The sequence below is a fragment of the Heterocephalus glaber genome, unplaced genomic scaffold, assembly GCF_053883595.1.
Source record: "Heterocephalus glaber isolate CG9 unplaced genomic scaffold, H.glaber_assembly_v1.0 deba00001564, whole genome shotgun sequence".
In the NCBI taxonomy this organism is placed as follows: domain Eukaryota; kingdom Metazoa; phylum Chordata; class Mammalia; order Rodentia; family Bathyergidae; genus Heterocephalus; species Heterocephalus glaber.
The window spans coordinates 21,096,022-21,116,287 of record NW_028258351.1 but is presented as its reverse complement, the minus strand read 5'-3'; the positions used below and the strand labels follow the sequence as shown (position 1 = coordinate 21,116,287).

Here is a 20,266-nt window from a genome sequence, read left to right as displayed (position 1 = left end):
GGCATGTTCAAGGCCCTAGGTTCAATCTCCAGGAGAGAGAGAGAGAGAGAGATTATGCTGTCTGCTGCATCCTGAGAACAGACAGTGGACAAGAAAAGAAAGCAGGAAGGAAGGAAGGAAGGGAAGGAAGGAAAGGAAGGAAGGAAGGAAGGAAGAAAGAAAGAAAGAAAGAAAGAAGAAAAGAGAGAGGAGGGAGGGAGCAGACAGACGGAGAGAGGTTATGGTGTCTGCTGCATCTTGAGGACAGACTGTGGACAGCTGGAGGGCAGGAGACATGGTGCTTACAGAGGTGGAGAACACAATGGTCACCAGCGACAGCTCCCCGAGTAGCAGCTCACCAACACACTATGGCGCTGACACCGGCCAATCGCCTCCACAGCACTGCTGAGCCATGGCATCTGTGAGGCAGCAGCAAGACCTGCTTCTGGCTTTGCACACCTTGCCCTCACCCAACCCTGCCTCTGCTTTTCTTTTTCTCCTCTCCCAAAACAACCCTTTCCTCTCTTTTTGTTTCTTCAAGAAATCATTTTCCCACACCTTCACAGAGAAGAAAAAGAATTTTGAAGTAAAGCAAGGAAGAGGAGGTGGTGACCAATTGGCTCTGGTTTGTCCCTGTCTAGCCAAGGGGCCTGCACCAGGTCCTGAATGGACCAAAGATCAACACCTGGCAACAGCACTGATACACAGCTCAGAGTCAGACCCAATTCCACAGCCCAAGGCTCATTCTCCCTGCTAAAGAAGGGCCAAGGCCCCCTTTCACACTGTCACACTTAATAACTGAATGTCACCGGCCTATGAGACAGCTTCCTAGAGAAAGAAAGGCTCAGTGAGAAGCAAAACAGAAAAGGGGAGAGTTCAAGGTCAGATGGACCCCATCAGTAACCAGCAAGAGGGAAGTCAAGGGCACTGGGCAAGCGCCAAGTCTCACATACCTCGTCTGGCGCAAGGGGATCGGAAGGGACACGCACAGGAAGGGGTCAAAGGTGTTGCTCTGTTTCAGGCAGTGGGGACATGTCAAGGAAGATCTGTGAGGACAAAGAAGAGAGATGAAAGTGTCATCACATGTAAAAATAGCTTGGTGGCCCCTTGAAAAGTTAAATATAGAATTACCACTGCATATCCATCCCAGCAATTCCCCTCCTGGGTACATACCCAGAAGAATTGAAAACAGCTGTTCAACTGGTACTTGGATGTAAATGTTCTTTCTAGCAACCCTGTTCATAATAGCCAAAATGTAGAAACAACCCAACTGTCCACCAACAGGTCAGTGGGTAAACAGAATGCAGTAGATCTACAGTGTAGAACACAACTCAGCTATAAAAAGAAAATAGACTCTTGAGACAATGTGAATGGACCTTGCAAACATGATACTAAGGACTCAGCAAGAGCAAGACTCCAGGCACAAAAGGCCACATGTTGTATTATTCCCTTTGTGTGGCATAGCCAGAATAGGTAAAGCCAAAAAGACAGAAAGCAAATTGGTGGTTGCCAGGGGCTGGAAGAAGAGGGAGGAGTGTGACAGCTTATTAGGTACCAGATTATATCTCTGGGTGATAAAAATGATTAGGAAATAGAAAGCAGTGTTGGTTGCACAGTATTGTGATGGTACATGCCATTGAACTGCACACTTTTCAAAGGATAATTTAGCCAGTCCTGGTGGTATGCACCTGTAATCCTAGCTACTTGGGAGGCTGAGGCAGAAGGATCGCTTGAGCCCAGGAGTTCAAGACCAGCCTGGACAGCATAGCAAGACCCTGTCTCAAAAAAAAAAAAAAAAGCAAACGTTAAAAAAAAAAAAATTGATTAAAAAAAAAAAGTAAAAATGGTTAATTTTATGTTGAGGATTTTCATCTCAAAAAATAGGTATTATGGTTTATATGTAGATACCCCTCAAGCTTCATGTGCTCCCAGGCAGGGCTTTGGGAAGGACATTGGATCATGGGGTGCTATACTCATTGGCGGATTAGTCCACTGATGAGCTTCTGGCTAAATGTGTGGGGCCGGGCCAGAAGAAGTGGGTCACCTGCAGTGTGATCTAGGGATGCACTTTCCTCTTTGGCACCTCCCTTCATGCTGCTTCCTGGCTCCCATGAGGTGAGCCGCTATTGCTCCGCCATGCCCCTGTGCCATTCCATCCTACCCTGGAGCCGGCCACTAGGGAATGGGCCTGACTGAAATGTTAGCTCCTCCTTTAATTGTAGATGTTGGCTATTTTCTCCCAGCAATGAGAAGGTAACTAAGGCAACAGATGAAGAAGAAAGTTTAATCACACAGTGCACTGAGTATGCAAAGGGACACCATAAGCCCTCCAGATAGAAACCCAGCATGCGAACTTTGGGGACCACCTTTTCCTCTGGTTGTCAGCCTTCCTGTGCCCCAGAGCCACTCAGGCACCTTTCTGTGTCCAGACTTTACTCCTAGAGATTCTACTTCAAAGGAGGTGAGGAAGGCCAGGCATCAGAATTGCAAAAGTCCCCCACCCCTTATTGAAAGGATGAAGAAAAAATAAAAGTCAGAAAATAGTAGCTAATAGTAAGAGTAGTTGACATCGAAACAGCACTTACCAGAAACTGAGCATTATTCTGAAGATTGAGCATATATTAATCTATTTACTACACATACCAACCAGAATAATACCCATTTTACAAGAGGAAACTGAGTACAGAGAGGGTAAGTAACTTGCCATAGTACACACAGCTGCTATGTAACAAGGTAAATCCAGACTCACCATCACTCCTGTGGTCTTTGGTATGAGTGAGAAATTGTTTGTTTCACAGTAGCTATGCATATTGTTTATTTATATTTTTCAATTCTTATAAATTTGTCCCTCCCAAAGTTCAAGCGGGATCTCCAAAAGTGAAGCCCAACTTCTATATTCCATGTGGGTGCTCCGGTTTTATTTCCCTAATTGTATAATGCACCATATTCTTCCAGGACATAAGGGACTTCTGCACACTGTGTTAAATGTATCCTAAAATCTGCATGCACTTCCTTGAGACTTAAGAACAACTGCCTGGTGGCAGCCTGGCTGTCGTCTGCGCCTTCACCACTGGCCATCAGCCAGGACACCGCAGCAGGGCTCAGGACCCAAGTCCATGTGGCAAGCACTAGTCTTGCGTGAGTGGTTTTCCACTAAACAAGCAAAATAGGGAAAACCAGAGACCAGCAAGAACATGGACCTAGGGGCGCTGCCCCAGGTGAGCCTGTGGCTCTGCTTGCTGCTAGTCCACTCGGTTATCAGAATGGACACGGGTCATCAGAAGGTCACAGTGATTTCAGAAAATAGATGCCAATGGGTTTTGTTTGTTTTGCATTTCTGAGGATTAAATCCCAGGGCCTCACATATGCTAGGCAAACGCTCTGCCATGGAGCTACATCCCTGTCATCCCCCAGCTCTTACGTTCAAGCTAACATTCAGTTCTGATCACTGCCTCTCACTGATTTCCCCTCGGGAGAAGCAGGGGAATGGTTGGTGTCAGAGAGCCAAGGACCTGGTGTCTGTGGAGTCCCTCGCTACCTTGTTTCTCTTCCAATCCTCCTTCTCTTTCACTCGCTGCTGCATACCTAGGCATAAAATCAGCCTGCAGGATGTATTTTTGTCTTTGGGAAATTTCCAAATCCCAGTTTCACATTTACACAAACAAATGAAAAAGGATATTTTTTTGTTGACTTCTTCATTTTTTTTCAGCCATCTAAAACCAAGCTGGGTTGCATTTTTCTCATAGACTGCATTATATTAAATTGGCTCAGGGATGTGACCTTTAGTTTGAGCCCCAAATCTGCACCAGGTAGCAAGAGATTTGTGGTTTGGGAGAAAAAAAATAGAATGGGCTAAGTTTATTTATTTGATTTATTTTGTGGTACTGAAGATAGAACCTAGGACCTTGGACATGCTAAGCATGTACTCACTGACCTACATCTTCAGCCCTCATTTTAGATTTATGGAACAAAGAAAATGTATTGGTCAGATTTCTCATTGCTGGAACAAAATTCACAACTTACAACTTAGGAGGAGAGGTTTATTTTGGCTCACTGTGACAGAGGTTTCAGTGTACATCTGCTGGCTCCGAGGCAAGAACACTGTGGCAGGAGCTGCTCAACCCATGGCGTCCTAGAAGTGAGTGGGGGAAAAGCTCCAGAGAGGAGGGAATGACTGGGGACTAGATATAGTCCTCAAGGTTATTCCCCCAAGACCCACCCAGACACACCCAACAGTGTGCTTTACAAAACTCCTAGGCATCTCCCAACCCAATCAAGTTGACAGTCAAGATTGGCTGTCACAGAAATTGTATCATTTTCCTAAGAAGTTACAGAGAGGGTGGGAACTGCACCTCTTTCTCAAAGATTGAGAAATGAAGACAAAGTGAATGTGACCAACAGATCCAAAAGAAGACAGAGTCAGCTTCACCTTTAAGGAAAACTCTGGCTATTTCACCAGGCTATCACAGTACCCAAAATGTGGCCTGAGAGAGCCTTTCATCCTCACCATCCCCTCCAGAGCATTTGCTGTCCTGTCCTACTGTCCCCCAAGCACTTGCAGGGGACAGAAAATTGTCCCACTGCCCTTCAATGGTCAGAACCCACCTCTCTGTGGTGTTTGCTCTCCTGCTCAAATTACTTTGGTTGTAAAGCTAATCTGCTAGTCATCTGCTACTAAAAGTCAGAACTGCAACCTGCTTCAAATGCCCAGAAATGGGCCCAGACCTGGGCCTGCACACCTTTCCCTTTGACTGCTGGATATGTACACATCTTACAACTCAGACCTAGGCAAGCTGACTCCTCGCTGGACAGTAGGTTGATGCCTGTGCAGAGAGCAATCATCCTGACAGTACAGAATCATGAGTTCACCTTTCCAAGATCAGTTCTGAGGAAGGCTTTAAAAATATACTTTGCCTGGCTGGGCACGGTGGCACACACCTGTAATCCAAGCACCCAGCAGGGGTGCTGTGAGGCAGAAAGCTGAGGCAGGGGTATCACTGTGAGTTCAAGACTAGTCTGGGCTGGGCCAGGGATTTAGCTCAGTGGTTTCGCCGCCTGCTGCACAAGCACAAGGACCCAAGTTCAAACCCCGGTACCAGAAAAAAAAAAGACTAGTCTGGGCTATATATCAAGTTCAAGGCCAGCCTAAACCACATTGAAAGACTCTGTCTCAAAACAACAACAACAAAAAAAAAAGAGATGGATGGATGGATGGATGGATGGATGGATATCCTCTGCCTAAAAGGGAATGCAGCCTGTGATAGAGACAACAGATTAGACTCTCTAGGAATAAAGGGTACAAATGACATGAAGAACCTGGAAAACGCACATATATACACTCCCTCCTCCAGCCAATACTCCAATGTAGCAACAATCCTTAGTTATTAAGCTTGTAGGCATTTTTAGGTTGTGATACTAATCATAGAGAATAACAGTATTTTTCCTATAGTCCATAGCCTCCAGCACTCTACTACTATTTCCTCATCATCCCTCCAGGCAAAGACAAAAAGCCATCTCCTTAAAAAGGGATTAAGGGGGACTGGAGGTGTGGCTTAGTGGTAGAGCCCTTGCCTAGCATGCATGAGACCCTGGGGTTCAATCCCCTTATTACAAAATGGGGGGTGGGGGGGCAGGGAATCAAAGCAGGAGAACCTCATGGAAGAGAGGTTTGTGAATTAACCCATAATCCAACATCCACACCCAGTTTCATAAAGCAGACTGATCTTATCCCAGGCAAGCCCTGCTCCACGGAGAGGGCAGACACAACAGGTACCATTGTGCATGGGCATCAGCCTATAGGGCTCCAATCACTTCTACTGCAGCAAATCACTTTCCACACCTGGAAAGCCCTTATGTTGATGAGATCCCTAATGATACTTTTTCTCCACTTCAGACTCTCAAGAACAAAGCAGGTATTTTTAGCTGTTACCAGTGCATTTTTAGCATGAACACCTCATCTCTTCCTCATTAGCCTATGGAAAGAAATCCACCCAAAAGGCACTGCTAGTCCTTAATATCTGGTCAGCTCAAATGTTACTTCCTGAGGAATCCACACATGCCCAGCTCGTCCCACACCAGATCAAGCACCTGTAACATGGATTTCAGTAACCCTGAATTTTTCCTCCAAAACACTTACTAGTTACAATTCTATAAAAACACGGAGTTGCCCTAGATTTTCATCTTTCTCTGTGGCCCTCTGCCGCTCACCCTTAAACCCCCTAGCAAGTTTTGGTGACTCTGCATTTGAAACATATTCCAAACCTAGCTATAGCCCTTCACCTCTACCACCACTTCCATGGTTCCAGCCACCCTTGTCCCCCAGGGATACTCCTGCTTCCTCTCCCACTTTCCTCCAACCCCCCTAACAACCAGAGTACCCCTTAAACTGATGAACTTGACCACACTCATTTTACCACTGCAGTGACTTCCTGTGCCCTTTCAGCTGAAACCCACACTTGGACTACAACCCTACCCGCCAGGTCCCTGCCCACCTCCCCAGCCCCCTCCCATACCTGCCGATCACCTTGGTTCATAGAACTTGCCAAGACTATTCCTACCTGAGGCCCTCTGCCTTTGCTATTTCCTGTTTGAAATACCCTGTCTCCAATCCTTTGAATGGCAGACTCCTTGTCATTCAGCTCTCGGTTCAAATGGCCCTCTTCAAAGTAGCCTTCCTGACCCCTTTATCTAAAGTTCCACCTCCCTCCTCCTAAATTACTCCTTATCACTCAGGGGGCACTAGCGCCAGCTGTCTGTTGACTTGTATGCTGTCCAACATCCCCTCCACAGAATGTGAGCTCCATGAGAATAGGGTCTGGGTGTGGCTTGTGACATCAAAAGAGAACCTGGCACATAGGACAGCATGCAGGAAGTATCAGGAGAATAGCTGTCCCACAGTATACTTGGGGCATTGGCTCCCAGGCCCCATCACCATTGCAGATATCAGGGCCGGGGATTTAGCTCAATGGTTCCACCACCTGCCTCGCAAAAGCCAGGTCCCAAATTCGATCCTTGGTACCAAAAACAAACAAACAAATAAACAAACAAACAAACTCATAGCTAACACCATTACTGATATCAGAATGCTCAAGTTCTTTATAAAAAATGTTATCACATTGGCATAAAGCCAATGTACATCCTCCTGTATGTTTTGCCATCTCTAGATTACTTATAACACTTAATACAATGTAAATGCTATGTAGAGTTGCTATACTGTATTATTTAGGGAATAATGATCAAAAAATAATCTGCACATGTGGAGTACTGATGCGATTTTTTTCTAATATTTTGAATCTGTGATTGGTTTAATCTGCAAAGGCAGAACCAGTGGATAAGAGAGCTAACTGTATGTGCTTGGTTGTATTTCTTTCTTGTGGGCAAGGAGTTAGCCCCTCATGGTAACCACTGGACCAAGCATAATAGCAGGCAGTTGAATCAATGGAAGAGGAAAAGGAAGACAGTGAATATAAAGAGGAGGGTAGAGAAAACAAAGCAAGCAAGAAATGAGTGGATTTATGATACAAGGTAGTGATGGTGACCCCTCCCCACTCCCCAACATACCCTCCCCTTAGACACCGTCTGTTCCTCCTTCTTCTCTTCCTCTATCTCTTTATTTTCATTGCTGGCAGCCTCTGCTTTGGACAATCAGGGATAAGAGAGATGGCCAACAAGTGGCTGTCATGGCTAGCAGCTTTCTGGGTCCACAGCCGCAAAGCTGGGATTCCACTCTTCACACCTCCTACAGCATCCCATGCCTCTCAGGGCATGAGTCAGTGTAATGGTAAAAGTCAGGTTCAATCAGAAGGGATTTTTCTCTCCTGGAAATATTTTCAGCAATCAAGGGCAGGAATGGAGCACCCCCTGTCCTTATCACTCTGATCCTTTCTTCAGGGTCCTCTTCTCCTGGGGGCAGTGACGGAGCTCTTCACAGGCTGCAGATCAGTTTGCTCCAGTGGCAAGCAGCTCTAGTGGGCACACACATGTTTCAGAGACTATCTGGCCTCACCTTCAAAGACCATGATCACTTCCTACTTACTTTACCTGTAATTACTGAACATAATTCCTAAAGCAGGACAGTTTCCAAGCAATGTTAAACAACCTCCTCTCAGTGAAACACAAAGAATATAAATCCCAAAAAAGTATGGAAGCAAATGGCCAGAAGTGGAAAATTCTAAAAGACTGAGTGTCATCTTGCTTGAAGAGAAGTAATTAAGAGAAGAAAACCAACAGGAGAGCTATGAAAAGCCCACAGAGCAAAGGAAAGGGACAGTCATCTAAAAGACCCAGAGAGAAACATTGCAAAGCATTCCATTGAAATGACTTGATGGGACATCTCAAAGGAAAAAACTCGGTGATGTTTTGGTATCCATCATAGAAAACAAGACAGGCCAGCACTGGTGCAACTGAAAATCAGAGAAATCACAATGAATGAACAAGAGGAACTGGAAAAGAACAGAAGAGGAAGAATGCCAAAGAAAACCAAGACAGGGCTCATGCTTCTGAGAAATTAGAGGCCAGAAGCTGTCTCTTACTCACTGTGTCCCTGTAAAGCCATACCTAATTAGGCCAGGCATGGTGGTGCACACCTATAATCTCAGCACTCAGGAAGCTGAGGCCAGAGGATTGCCATGAGTCTGACACCAGCTTGAACTATACAGCAAGACTCTGTCTCAAAAAAACCTAAAAATAATAATAATACACACACACACACACACACACACACAAATAAATACATATGGAACCTGGACTGGGGATTTAGCTCAGTAGTACCACCACCTGCCTCACAAGCGCAAGGTCCCAAGTTTGATCCCTGGTACCAAAACAAAAGCAAAAACAAAAACAAAAATAAAACATATGGAATCTAAAAAATTGTCTGTGTGAGAGAGTAGAATGGTGGTTACCAGAGCCCAAGTAGAATATGGGGGTTGATCAGCTGGTATTAAGTTACAGTTAGATAGGAGTAAGAATTTTGGTGTGCAGTTGCTATTGTGACTATAGATGACAGTTAACATACTATACATTTTACAAAGCTATAAGAAATTTAAAAGTTTTCACCATCAAGAAATCATAAATGTTTGAGGAGTTAGATATACAGTGGTACCTTGGTTCATGAACTTGATTCTTTTCATGATTCTAGTCCCAAACTGAGTTGGACAAGTACGAAATCAAATTCAATGGTTAAGTTCAATGTTGACTTATGAGGAAATTTGATTGGGTTCTCATCCAGTTCAGTTTGCAACCAGGATCATAGAGAGAATCGAGTTTGTGAACTGAGATGTTAGGGTAACAGAGGCATGACCAAGACCTCCAGAGCAGGCAAAAATAAAGCAACAAGTGAGGTTTCATTTTCAGCCTGGGTGCAGGCTAGTCAAGGGCAACAAAGCCACTGACCCTGGGGGCTTGGGCAAGGAGAAACTTTATAGGGGAGTCTGGGAAGAGAAGGGTTAGTGCCAGGAGGAGTGGAAAATTTTGTCCTGGAATGGAGGAAGTCTTTTGTTATGGGGCAGGGGAAGGCTGGTGGTCCCCAGGGGTATCTGGACCCACAGATGTTGCTGCATGGGACAGGCTGCTTATCTAGAACCCAGACCTGAGCTTCCTGTTATCCTTTGTGCCTTACAGGATGTGTAACTACATTGCCTGGGAAGTTTTTCTCTTCTGCCTGGGCGGGGGTCTGACCCGAGGTACCAGTATATTTCACCTGATTTAAACATTGCATAATGTATAACCATACATGTATCAAAACATTACACGACACACCCCATTAATATGTACAATGTCTCTTTTTATGTATCAGCTAAAAAACACATTTAAGCCAGGCATGGTGGCACACAGCTGTAACCTTGGGAGGTTGAGGCAGGAGGATTGCCACGAGTTTGAGGTCAGCCTGGGCTACATAATGACCTCACAGCCAGCTTGAATTAAAGTGCGAGTACCTGTCTCTAAATAAGTAAATATTTTTTTTAAAGCTAATGCATATGGGCAGGCATTCCACCTAAAGGAAATTTTCTGTAACCAGTGGCTTCCCCTAAATTCTGATGCCTATGCTCATTCCCAGCTTTAAGCTGAATCTGTCCCACCCATTGGATCCTCTTCATCCCTCAGCCCCTCCAAAGGCGGGCCTCCTTTGAGAAGCCTCTCTGACCTCTTGCTGCAGCGAGTGCCTTCACTAAACATTATAGTACTTGGACATACTCTGCCTTGTGTGGGTCCTGATATGCTTATGTACGAGTGCCCAAAGAGCACACATGCTTTCTGAAGTCAAAGGCCATGGAATTATATTTATTTTTGTGTCCTCCAGAATGTGGGTAACGCTTGTGCCCAGAATGACTTGTTCAGCTGGGCTCTCTGACCATAAAGGGCAAACAGGGTCTCACTGGCTTCAGGGCGATCGCTTGCTGGGGATCCCCCAGCTTCCACATTCACTGTGGAACGGCCCTGCATCACCCCTGCTTCAAGGGGAGGTAAAACAGGTGCAAATGATTGATGGGAATTTACAGGGGAGATAGAGCCAGGTTTACAGCTTTGTTGTGTGATTTCAGGGTCAGCGGCAATGGGAAAATGGTCAAGTCCACTGAGCCCCCAGGCAACACATTCCAAACACTCCTGGTCTCACCTGTATTGTGCTTGAAAGTGGCTTTGCACAAAGCTCTGGCCTAGAGAAAGCTGAGCTGATGAGGACTGGAGGTTCTCAGGGGTTTTACTGGCTTCAGGCAACAGCTGCAAAGAAACAGGAAAGGAAGCAAGATTAGATACTATCCACCTTCCTGGCCCTACGTGGTGGCTCACGGCTGTATCCCAGCACTTGGGAGGCTGAGACAGGAGGATTGCTGCAAGTTCCTGGCCAGCCTGGGCTACACATAATGAGTTCAAAGGCAGCCTGAATGACACAGCAAGACCCTCTTATAAGCAAACGAACAAAATCCACCTTCCTGTGTATCACATGACTGCTTCCAGACCACAAAGCTTCCTCCTGGGCCCATGTCAGCCCTTTGAATCCATCTTCAATGTCAGTCAGTACTCTCAACCTTTTGATCCCCAAAATCCCTAAGAAAGAGAATGTATAGAAAGAGCAAGGGGAATGGGGAAAAAATAAGAACCAAGATATATTATGTAAAGGTACAAACTCCCAATAATGAATGTCAACATATTGTATACCTAAAATGTACCCAAAAAATTAATGGAAAAAAAAAAAAGAGCAAAACTACCTGGGGATGGTGGCACATGCCTGCAAACCCAGAGGTGGAGGCAGGAGGATTGCCACAAGTTTGAGGCCAGCCTGGACCACATAGTGAGATCAAGACAGCCTGGACTATACAATGAGACCCTGTCTCAAAAACACTAAAAAAAAAAAAAAGAAAGAAAGAAAGAAAAGAAAAGAACAGAACAAAGTGAAAGTGTAAACCTCAGTAAACACCCTTCCCTGGGGACAGATAGCCCCTGCTCTGACCTGCTGGGCCCTCCCTGACTAGATGCCTCTTGTATGTCCACTTGGGTGGACAATCATCACCTCTAGCTGGGTCACACCGAAGTTCTCCATCCTCCACCTGCTTAATTGTTCCTGCCCACACTTTCAGCAAGCCAGTTTTCCTCTAAGTATGTACCGTTGTTCACAGACAAAGCAGACTTAAATTATACAATTTGATGTATAAACTTGCTTCATTCTACATTGTGCTGTGTACTTATCGCCTTGTGTGGCAGTTCCCTGTGGCTGCTGTCACAAATCATTACAAATTATGGCTTTCAACAACAAATTAATTTTCTCAATTCTTGTGACCAGACATCCAAAATCAGTATTGACAGGCTCAAACCACAGTGTTGGCAGGGACATGCTCCCTGCAGACTCCAAGGGGGAACCCACTCTTGCTGCTTCCAACTTCTGCTAGCTGCCCAGATTCATTGGCTTGTGGCCATGTCACTCTGGTCTTCAAGGCCAGCATCTTCAAATCTCCCTCTGCTTTGTCCACATCACTTCTCCTCAGCCTCATCTATGAAAACACTCAGTATTGAACTAATGGCCCACCTGGATAATCCAGCTTAATTACCCTCACTCAAGATCCTTAACTGAATCACATCTGTAAAGTCTTTACCATATGTAAGAGAACATTATAGGATGCAGGGTTTTGGATCTGATAGCGTGGGGGTCATTTTTTAGCAAGCCTACCCTGGGGCTCATGCCTGTCCTAATGCCACCAAACTCCTATGGCCTCCTACCACTCCCAATATGAATTGTTACAGTTTCTAGTTTTCCTACATTCATTCTCCACCCTTTAACCTATTCCCTACTCCCTCCACACATGGGACACAAGTATCTATCATGGCCTTGACAGGCAAAAATCTTTGTGCTTGAAAGGTCTGTATCTGAGGACCATCTCAGAATCAAAGCCACTCATTATATAAAGCTATTTAGTAAAATACTGAATTACCTATGAGTGTTCACATGTGGCCACACATAAAAGATGCCCTAGAACTGTGGTGATGAACCTATGGCACACATGTTGCAGCAGGCATTTGTATAGCTGAAAGCTCTAAAAGGTTCACCATCACTGCCCAGAACAATGCTTCTCAGCTTTTTTCATGATCACTCACTTCAAGGAGTCTTTTCTTTTCTTGTTTTAATGGTTCATGGGATTGAACTCAAGGCCTTCACACTGAGCTACATCCCCAGCCCTTTTTTATTAACTTTTTTTTGAGACAGAGTCTCACTAGGTCACTAAGTTGTTCAGGCTGGGCTCAAACTTGCTATCTTCCTGCCTCAGCCTCCAAGACTGCTGCGATTACAGGCATGCACCATCACACCTAGCTTCAAGGAGTCTTTTTAGACATCTTCCTCCTCCTCCACTCCCAACATGAGGTGGTAATACCACAGATATACTTTGCATGTGTCTATAGACTGTATGAATATCTGCCTCCCAGGACCAAGTTTTGGAACTTTGGGGTCTTCCGTGCTTCTGTGCTATCATCCCCCATGAGAATGAAAGAACTTTCATTAGGAGAATGCCCTGATAGTGAGGGGCAGGTGAAGATCTGGGTGGGATTCAAGGTGAATGTTGAAGGATTTGAGAAAGCAAAGGTTGGAACCAGACAAAAGGAATGCGTGTGAAACACCTGGGGTAAAGTGTACTGAAGTGTACAATGTATTTCAAAATATATCAGAAAAATAAGATGAGCAAAAAAAAAAAAGATGGAGGGAGAAATGAGTGGATGAAAGAATGGACAGATGGCTAAGTATCACAAATTTAGTAAACTGTAAAATGCAGATTCTAGGTGGTAGGTATGAGTGTTCACTGTACAATTAATTTAACATTTCTGTGTTATGAAATTTTTCATAACAAAATATGGGACAAGTACTGAGTATTTGGGATTGTTGCTCTTATTTGTCCCAATATTTTAATGTGCCCAATTTGACTAGAATACAGGATATGCAAAGGGAAGAAAAAAAACAGGGCTGGGGAGCAAGTCTGGTATCACACTGGGTAGGGCTTTCAAAGTCCCAAGGAAGACACTGCACCTGCTGCAATGAACAACATAAGACCAGGGTCAAAAATGAGGAGTCAGGACTCAAGACTGCTGGGTTCAAATCCTTGCCCTGAGAGTTGGTTTCAAGAGTTACTCAACCTCTATAGGCCACTTAAAAAATGACTCTTATATGGTCCATGGTTTCTCCTAGTCCATTTGCTGTTGGTATAACAAAATACCAAAGACCAGGTGATTGATAAAGAACTGAGGTATATTTAGTTTACTGTTCTGGAGGATGGGAAGTTTGAGAGCATGGCGCTGGATCTGGTGAGAGCCTTCCTGCTGCATAATAGCATGATAAAGGGCACCCCGTGGACAGACAGAGCAACTGTACTCAGTATTTTCCTCATCTTTTAAAGCCTCTAATGCCATTAAAGCAGACACACCCTCATGATCTTATCTAATCCTAGCTACCTCCCCAAATCCCATCTTCAAATCTATTAACATGGAGATTAAGTTTCCAGCACATGAAATTCTGGGGGACACATTCAAGCCACAACAATTTCTCTACTGCAATAAGATTATAATATCTATCTGATGGCATGTTTTGAGGGTTTAAATATATATATGAACAGTGCCTGGCACAAAGTGAGCACTGAACAGCCCTTTATAGGTGGCAGTGTTTCATGATGGGAAGTATCCAATGGGTTCTGACCCTAAGTGGTGGCCACATGCTTGAGAGATGTTTTAATTCAACAGCGATTCCCACTGAAGGAAATAAGTCTAGAAGATAGAATACAGTTAAAGGAGGGTAAGGGTCCAGGTAACAACAAGGTACCTAGAGGAGAAGTCATGAAGATGAAAGAAGGATTGGATTCAAGACACCTTTGTGAATAGCTCATAGCTCTGCACCTGACCAGAAAGCAGACAGGATGAAGAAAGGAAGGGATAAACATGACCTTAGACTCCAAGGTTCCAATCTGACACCAATACCAGTTCCATCAACAGAAATGGAAGAGTCAAAGGAAGAAGTGGGCTTCAGAAGGACATGCCAACTTTGAGGGTGACTTGATGACATCCAGGCAGAGACATCTAACTACAAATAGGTAAAGGTGTGAACTTGAGGAGTGAACGTGGACATACAGTAGACATGGGGATACTCTGGCTGCCAGGACTCACTCCTCCTCTATAGTGAGAGCACCCCAGTGGAGCCCCTGAATCCATTCCTGGGTGGGGAGGGCTCTTTCACCAGGGTTCCTGCCCACCCCTACCAGGATGCAAGTCTTTGACCCATATCACACTGATGAAATGTTCCTGCCCTGAATGTGGACCATGAGCAGAGTGACCCAAAGGTGAAACACTGATTCCAGCAGTCACATCCATGCCAGAGAGCTTTGTGTCATGCCTCTGGGACTCCTCCCTCTCCCAGAGGGCCTGACTCTTTAGTTTCTCTAATCCACGTGCTCCTCCCTGGTCTTCTCTTACGTGTCCTTTTGGAGTCATCTTAGGTTGGCTCTGTCACTTGCAACCAAAGAACTCAAAATGACATAGGAGGCTTCTGCATCAAGGTAACAATATGAGAAACTGGCAGCCACTGTGGAAGGGATCAAACAGGGATGAGGTACAAAAAGAAAAACCTGAACAAGGCCGGGGTGACAGGAAGGAGGAAGTCACCACGACTGACTAGAGGTCAGATGAACAGCTCCACTCTGCTAGCTCAGTGACCCTGGAATATCCTTAAAGCTCCATCTTATGCCTAAAAGAAATAATAGTCCCTCAACATCATGGAGCAACTGTACAAATCAAGAGATGCCATCTACCTTTTGCCTGGCCCACAGTATGTGCTTAATACAAGCTTGCTTGTTGGTCCTCTGCCCAGCTTCATCCTCCTCCTGTATTCTGCAAGAGTGGCATTCTCTGGAAAACAAACTGCCACAAGATTGCTTATGTGTTGGTGTTTATAGGGTAGTAAAAATATACCCTTTTTGCAGGATGAAAACATTTGAGCATCATTAAAGTAATGGAAAAGAAAGTAGTCCTCATGTTTTCTATTCCAGTTACAAATAAATCTAGCTATATGGCTTTCCTATGTCCTCAAAACAAAAATAACTTCAAAATGAAAAATCATTTGGAGTTATGAGAGGACAGCAACTTTCCATCTTGGAAACGGAAAATAAAATTTCATGCCGAATAATCGCGACAGCTCTGCTCTCTACCTTCAAGTGCACGCAGGCAGGCCTCCACAGGCAGCCGGATTTTCTGAGTGCAAACTTCAGCACAGATTTTGACCTAACCCCAAGACAGAGAAAAAAGATGGTTCCTGCCTTCTTTGGGTCCAAGTAAGGGCTGCATAAGCTTCTGTTTCTGGCCAACAGCCATACCATGGGCATCCTGCGGAATGCCATACCCCGAGGCTGGGCCCAGTAAGGGACAGGAAGCAGCTTGGGTGCCAAGGATAGTGAGTCAGAGGGGCAAGGGGTCAGGGATTGATTGGCAGGACCAGTCGGGTAGGGCCTTGTCAACAACATAAGAGTCTAGATTTTGTTCTCAGTGTGACAGGAAGCCACTGATGCAATGTAGGAAGGAGCATGACAATCTGATGTTCTTTCTGAAGAGATCTGGCTGCGCAGTGGAGAACACTGTAGTGGCTGCCTGGAGATGTGGATCAGTGGTACAGCATTTGCCTACAGAGACAAGGCCCTGGGTTCAAACCCCAGTACTACTTTGAATAAAAAAAGAAGGAAGTTGGGAGACCATTTATGGCTGCTTTCACTTCTTACTGAAGTTATGAAAAAAGAATTACTGGCAGGCCCTCTTGGCTTAAATAATCTGAAGGTTATCTTACAGGAAGGCTGGGGGGTGGTACACTGCAGTTAGGAACAAAGGTTCTAGGGCAGTGCTTTGCGATTGAGGGTGGTTTTGTCCATCAGGGTCATTTGGCAATGTCTGGAGACCTTTTTTTTTTATTATCACAACTGTTGATAGCCCCTGGCATCTACATGTAGAGGGGAAGATGCTACAATAGTCAAGGCAGCCAACAAAGAATTATCTACTCAAAATGTCAAAAGTGGACCAGGCATGATGGTTTACACCAGTAATCCCTGGATTTGGGAGGCTGAGGCAGGAGAATCATGAGATTGAAGCCAGCCTGGACTACATAGTGAGGCCCTATCTATAAAACAAAAACAAACATACCAAAAAAAAGAGTCCAAAGTATTGAGATTATGGGCCGGGGATTTAGCTCAGTGGTTTCGCCGCCTGCTGCACAAGCGCAAAGACCAGAGTTCGATCCCTGGTACCAAAAAAACCCCTCATTCTGCAAAAGTATTGAGATTAAGAAAGCCTGGTATAGAGTTGCATTTTTAGATTGGGTCCTGGCTCTCCCATTTAATAACTGTGTGGCTTGGGCCAAGTTACTTAACCTCTCTGTGATCTTTCCCATTCTTAAGCTCAATGACTTTTCCTGTTACCAAGGGACTGAAGGGGAAAACCAAAGGCAAGTTGGAAGATCAATGTTTGGACCTAGAATGTTTCCAAAGTCCCACATGTGAAAGATTTTGTCCCAGCTTGGTGCTGTTAGGGATGGAGGTGGGGCCTGGTAGAGATCTTTGGTCACAAGGGTGTCCCCTCAAAGGCGACTGCAGGGACACAGCTACTTGCTATTCTTTCTTCTTTCCAGCTGCCATGACATGAGCAGCTCATTCCATCCTGGGCTCTGGGCTACAATGTTCTGCCTTGCCAAAAGCCCAAAAGCAATGGATCCATCCAACCACAGACCAAAACCTCCAAAACTGTGAGCCAACATAAACCTTTCCTCTTTCTAATGATCTTAGGTATTTTATTATAGTCATGGGAAGCTAATGCAGCTGTCTGTCCACCTACTTTCCAGGTACGAGGAAGTCCCTGGTATAGTCAGGGAGAGGGGAAGGGGAAAACAGTGCAAGAGGCCTTTCCTATACAGCAACATGAGCAGGACCACCTGTCCCTAAGTCCCCTCTCCCTCAGTGGGTGACTAAGACGACATGAATCACTCGTAAGGGCACCCAGCACACTGGATTTGGAGCAGACAGGCCCAGGTTTGGTTGGTTCTATTTCCACCCAGTAGAGGATGATTCACTCTCAACAACTTACTTAACTGAAATCTCCCTTAACTACAGAACAAGAGCTGTCCTCATAAATATTACAGCATGATGACTATTAATTCAAGAGTCTATCAAGTGTCTGCCATGTTCCAGGGAATAAAATGAGTCATGAAAAGCACCAAGCTAGATGCTTGGCACACAAGAAACATTCACTAAACAGTATCCGAACGTTTTTAATTTCAAAATGTGTTCTCTTAAATGTGTGGAGTACACAGTATAGTGGACCTACATTTACCTGCTCAATACTCTATTCCTTGGGGAAGCAAGTGGTGCTGGCTCTACAAAGTCCTTCTTAGCCCATGTTCATCCCACAGGCCTGTGACCATGTTGCCCAGTAAGAATATCCCATTCTTCTGGCCACATGCTCAGAAATGGACCTGTGAACCAAGCTAGGATTATCAAACTCTGCCCTGGGATTTTTCTAGAATGGCAGGATCTAAAGAGAGACAATGAGAAGCACCCCTCGCTGCCATGTAGGAGAGCCAGTGTGAGAATGAGGCCAGACACAGGAAAGGGCCTGGAAATAGTTGAGCTCTTGCATCCAGCCCTACCTGATGCTTCTTCAATCCTTGGACTTACAGAGTATAGAAGCCAATAGCTGCCTTTCCCCTAAACTGGATCCAAAAAAATTGGATCAAATTAAATTTCTGTCAACTAAAAGGGTCTGGATAAGACTGACAGAAAATCACTATGGTTTGTTTCTTTGTTTGTTTGTTGTTTTAGGTTTTCTGAGACAGTGTCTTGCTCTGTCAAGGCTGGCCTTGAACTCACTATGTAACCCAGGCTGGCCTCGTACCCATGGCAATCCTCCTGCCTCAGCGTCGCCTAGCAAGGAAAATCACTGTTAATAAAAGAAAAACAACAACAGAATGATAAAGCAGCCAAGCATGGCAGCACACACAACCCAGAGAAACCCCCATAACCATGGAGTGCCTGTTTCTCCCAGGTTTTGTTGCGGTGATCACTGGCTTTGTTTCTGTGCATTTTGGGGTTCACTGAGGTAACCCTTTTCAAAACTAAAAAATAGGCTAGAATCCTGACTCTGCCCCTTCTCTTACCTGTGCAGTTTCAAGTTTACCCAGCCTCTCTGATATATGGGACATATATGGTCATGGGCTTCTTTTCCTAAAGTTCCACATTGACATTTTAAAACAGAAAAGCTGGGCATGGCGGTGGATACCTGTAATGACTCAGCAAGCTGAGGCAGGGGGATCGCTTCAAGTTTGAAGCCAGCCTAAACTGTATACAAAGACCCTGTCTCGAAAGAAAGAAAGAAAGGAAGAAAGGAAGGAAGGAAGGAAGGAAGGGAAGGAAGGAAGGAAGGAAGGAAGGAAAAAAAAGAGAGAGAGAGAGAAAGACAACACCCCCCCAAAAAAAAGAGTGACTTGGGAGGCTGAGGCAAGAGAATCACCACAAGTTTGAGGCCAGCCTAGACTACCTAGTGAGTTCAAGGCCAGCCTGAAATACATAGCAAGATCCTGTCTCAAGAAAACCATAAAATAAAACAGAATCAGAAAGAGAACAGTCAGTTATGTCAACAAATTCAAAAAAGAACAAAAGGCTGAGCTTCTGGAAACATTCCTTCTCTATTAATCTCAATGATGGGCTCCAAGAAAATCATGAAGAGCAGGGAGGGTAATGGTTGAGAGACCTAACTACTTTCCAAGGGTTTTTCAGTTTATTCATGAGAGGGATTGGCTCAAGTGTCCTGATTTAAAACAACAACAGAATGATAAAGCAACCAGGCATGGTAGTGCACACCTATGATGCTAGCACTAGCAGTACGGGAGGCTGAGGCAGGAGGATTACCACAAGTTCAAGGCCAGCCTGAACTACAGACCCTGTCTCAAAGAAACCAAAAGAAAAGAATGATGAAACAGTTCTTGGCACTATACCTGGATCAATCATGAGATACATCAAAAGGAATGTGTTACTGATTAGTTACCAAAGCTTATGAAACACTTTTCTAAATTACAGCAGGTCGGGCTGGGGATGTAGCTCAGTGGTGTCACACCTGCCTGGCAAGTGAAAGGTCCTGAGATTGATACCCAGTACCAGAAAAAAAAAATTACAGCAGGTTATTCACAGATATTGTTATAATAACTGCTCACTCATGATATAATAACTTCATTCACTTCTACTTTCTTAAGTGGGAGATAAAGGGGTCATATTAAAGCATAGGCCATTATTGATCTTTATTTAGCAAAGTCCATAAAGAAAATAGCTGATGTATCAACTAACTGTGGCCATTACAGATTTTTGTAATGCTTGCCTCTTTCCAAAGGTCTGGAGTTTCATCAAAACCAGAAATTCTAAATGCACAATGTAAAAATCATCCATCCTGGGAATTGAGAGAAAAGGTTAGGAATTGCTGCTCTGTGGGGTACCTAACGGAAAAAGCAACAGTAGAGTTGAAATGACGCCATCCGGAAATAATAAGGAATGGCCCTCATGGCCTCAGATGGCCAGACTAATGCAAAGACTACAGACAGAAAGGCACATTTTTTTTCTCAAAATCTGAGCCCTATTCACTATCTCACTGGGGTTACAGAGGATGAGAAATACTGCAGTGGGAGGAAATGCCTTGTCTAAAAGAAACAAGAGCTAAAAGAAGGAAGCAGAGAACACTCTCTGTAGACAGTAGCCAGAATATCCAGGAATTTAAGGAGTTGAGTAAATATTCAAAGGGA

At 44.7% G+C, this 20,266-nt stretch overlaps 1 protein-coding gene across 4 annotated transcripts in view; it reads right to left on the bottom strand.

Annotated features, from left to right (window-relative positions):
- Usp43 (ubiquitin specific peptidase 43) overlaps positions 1-20,266 on the bottom strand; it is a 73,038-nt gene that overhangs the window by 45,975 nt on the left and 6,797 nt on the right. For 3 of the 4 annotated variants that reach the window (XM_021238309.2, XM_087191819.1, XM_013076729.3), the window contains exons 3-4: positions 10,592-10,695; positions 933-1,025 (exon numbers count right to left, since the gene is read on the bottom strand). In XM_021238309.2, the coding sequence (XP_021093968.1) occupies positions 933-1,025; positions 10,592-10,695 (197 nt within the window). The remainder of the gene's footprint in view (positions 1-932; positions 1,026-10,591; positions 10,696-20,266) is intronic. The other variant, XM_087191820.1, reaches the window with a different exon arrangement.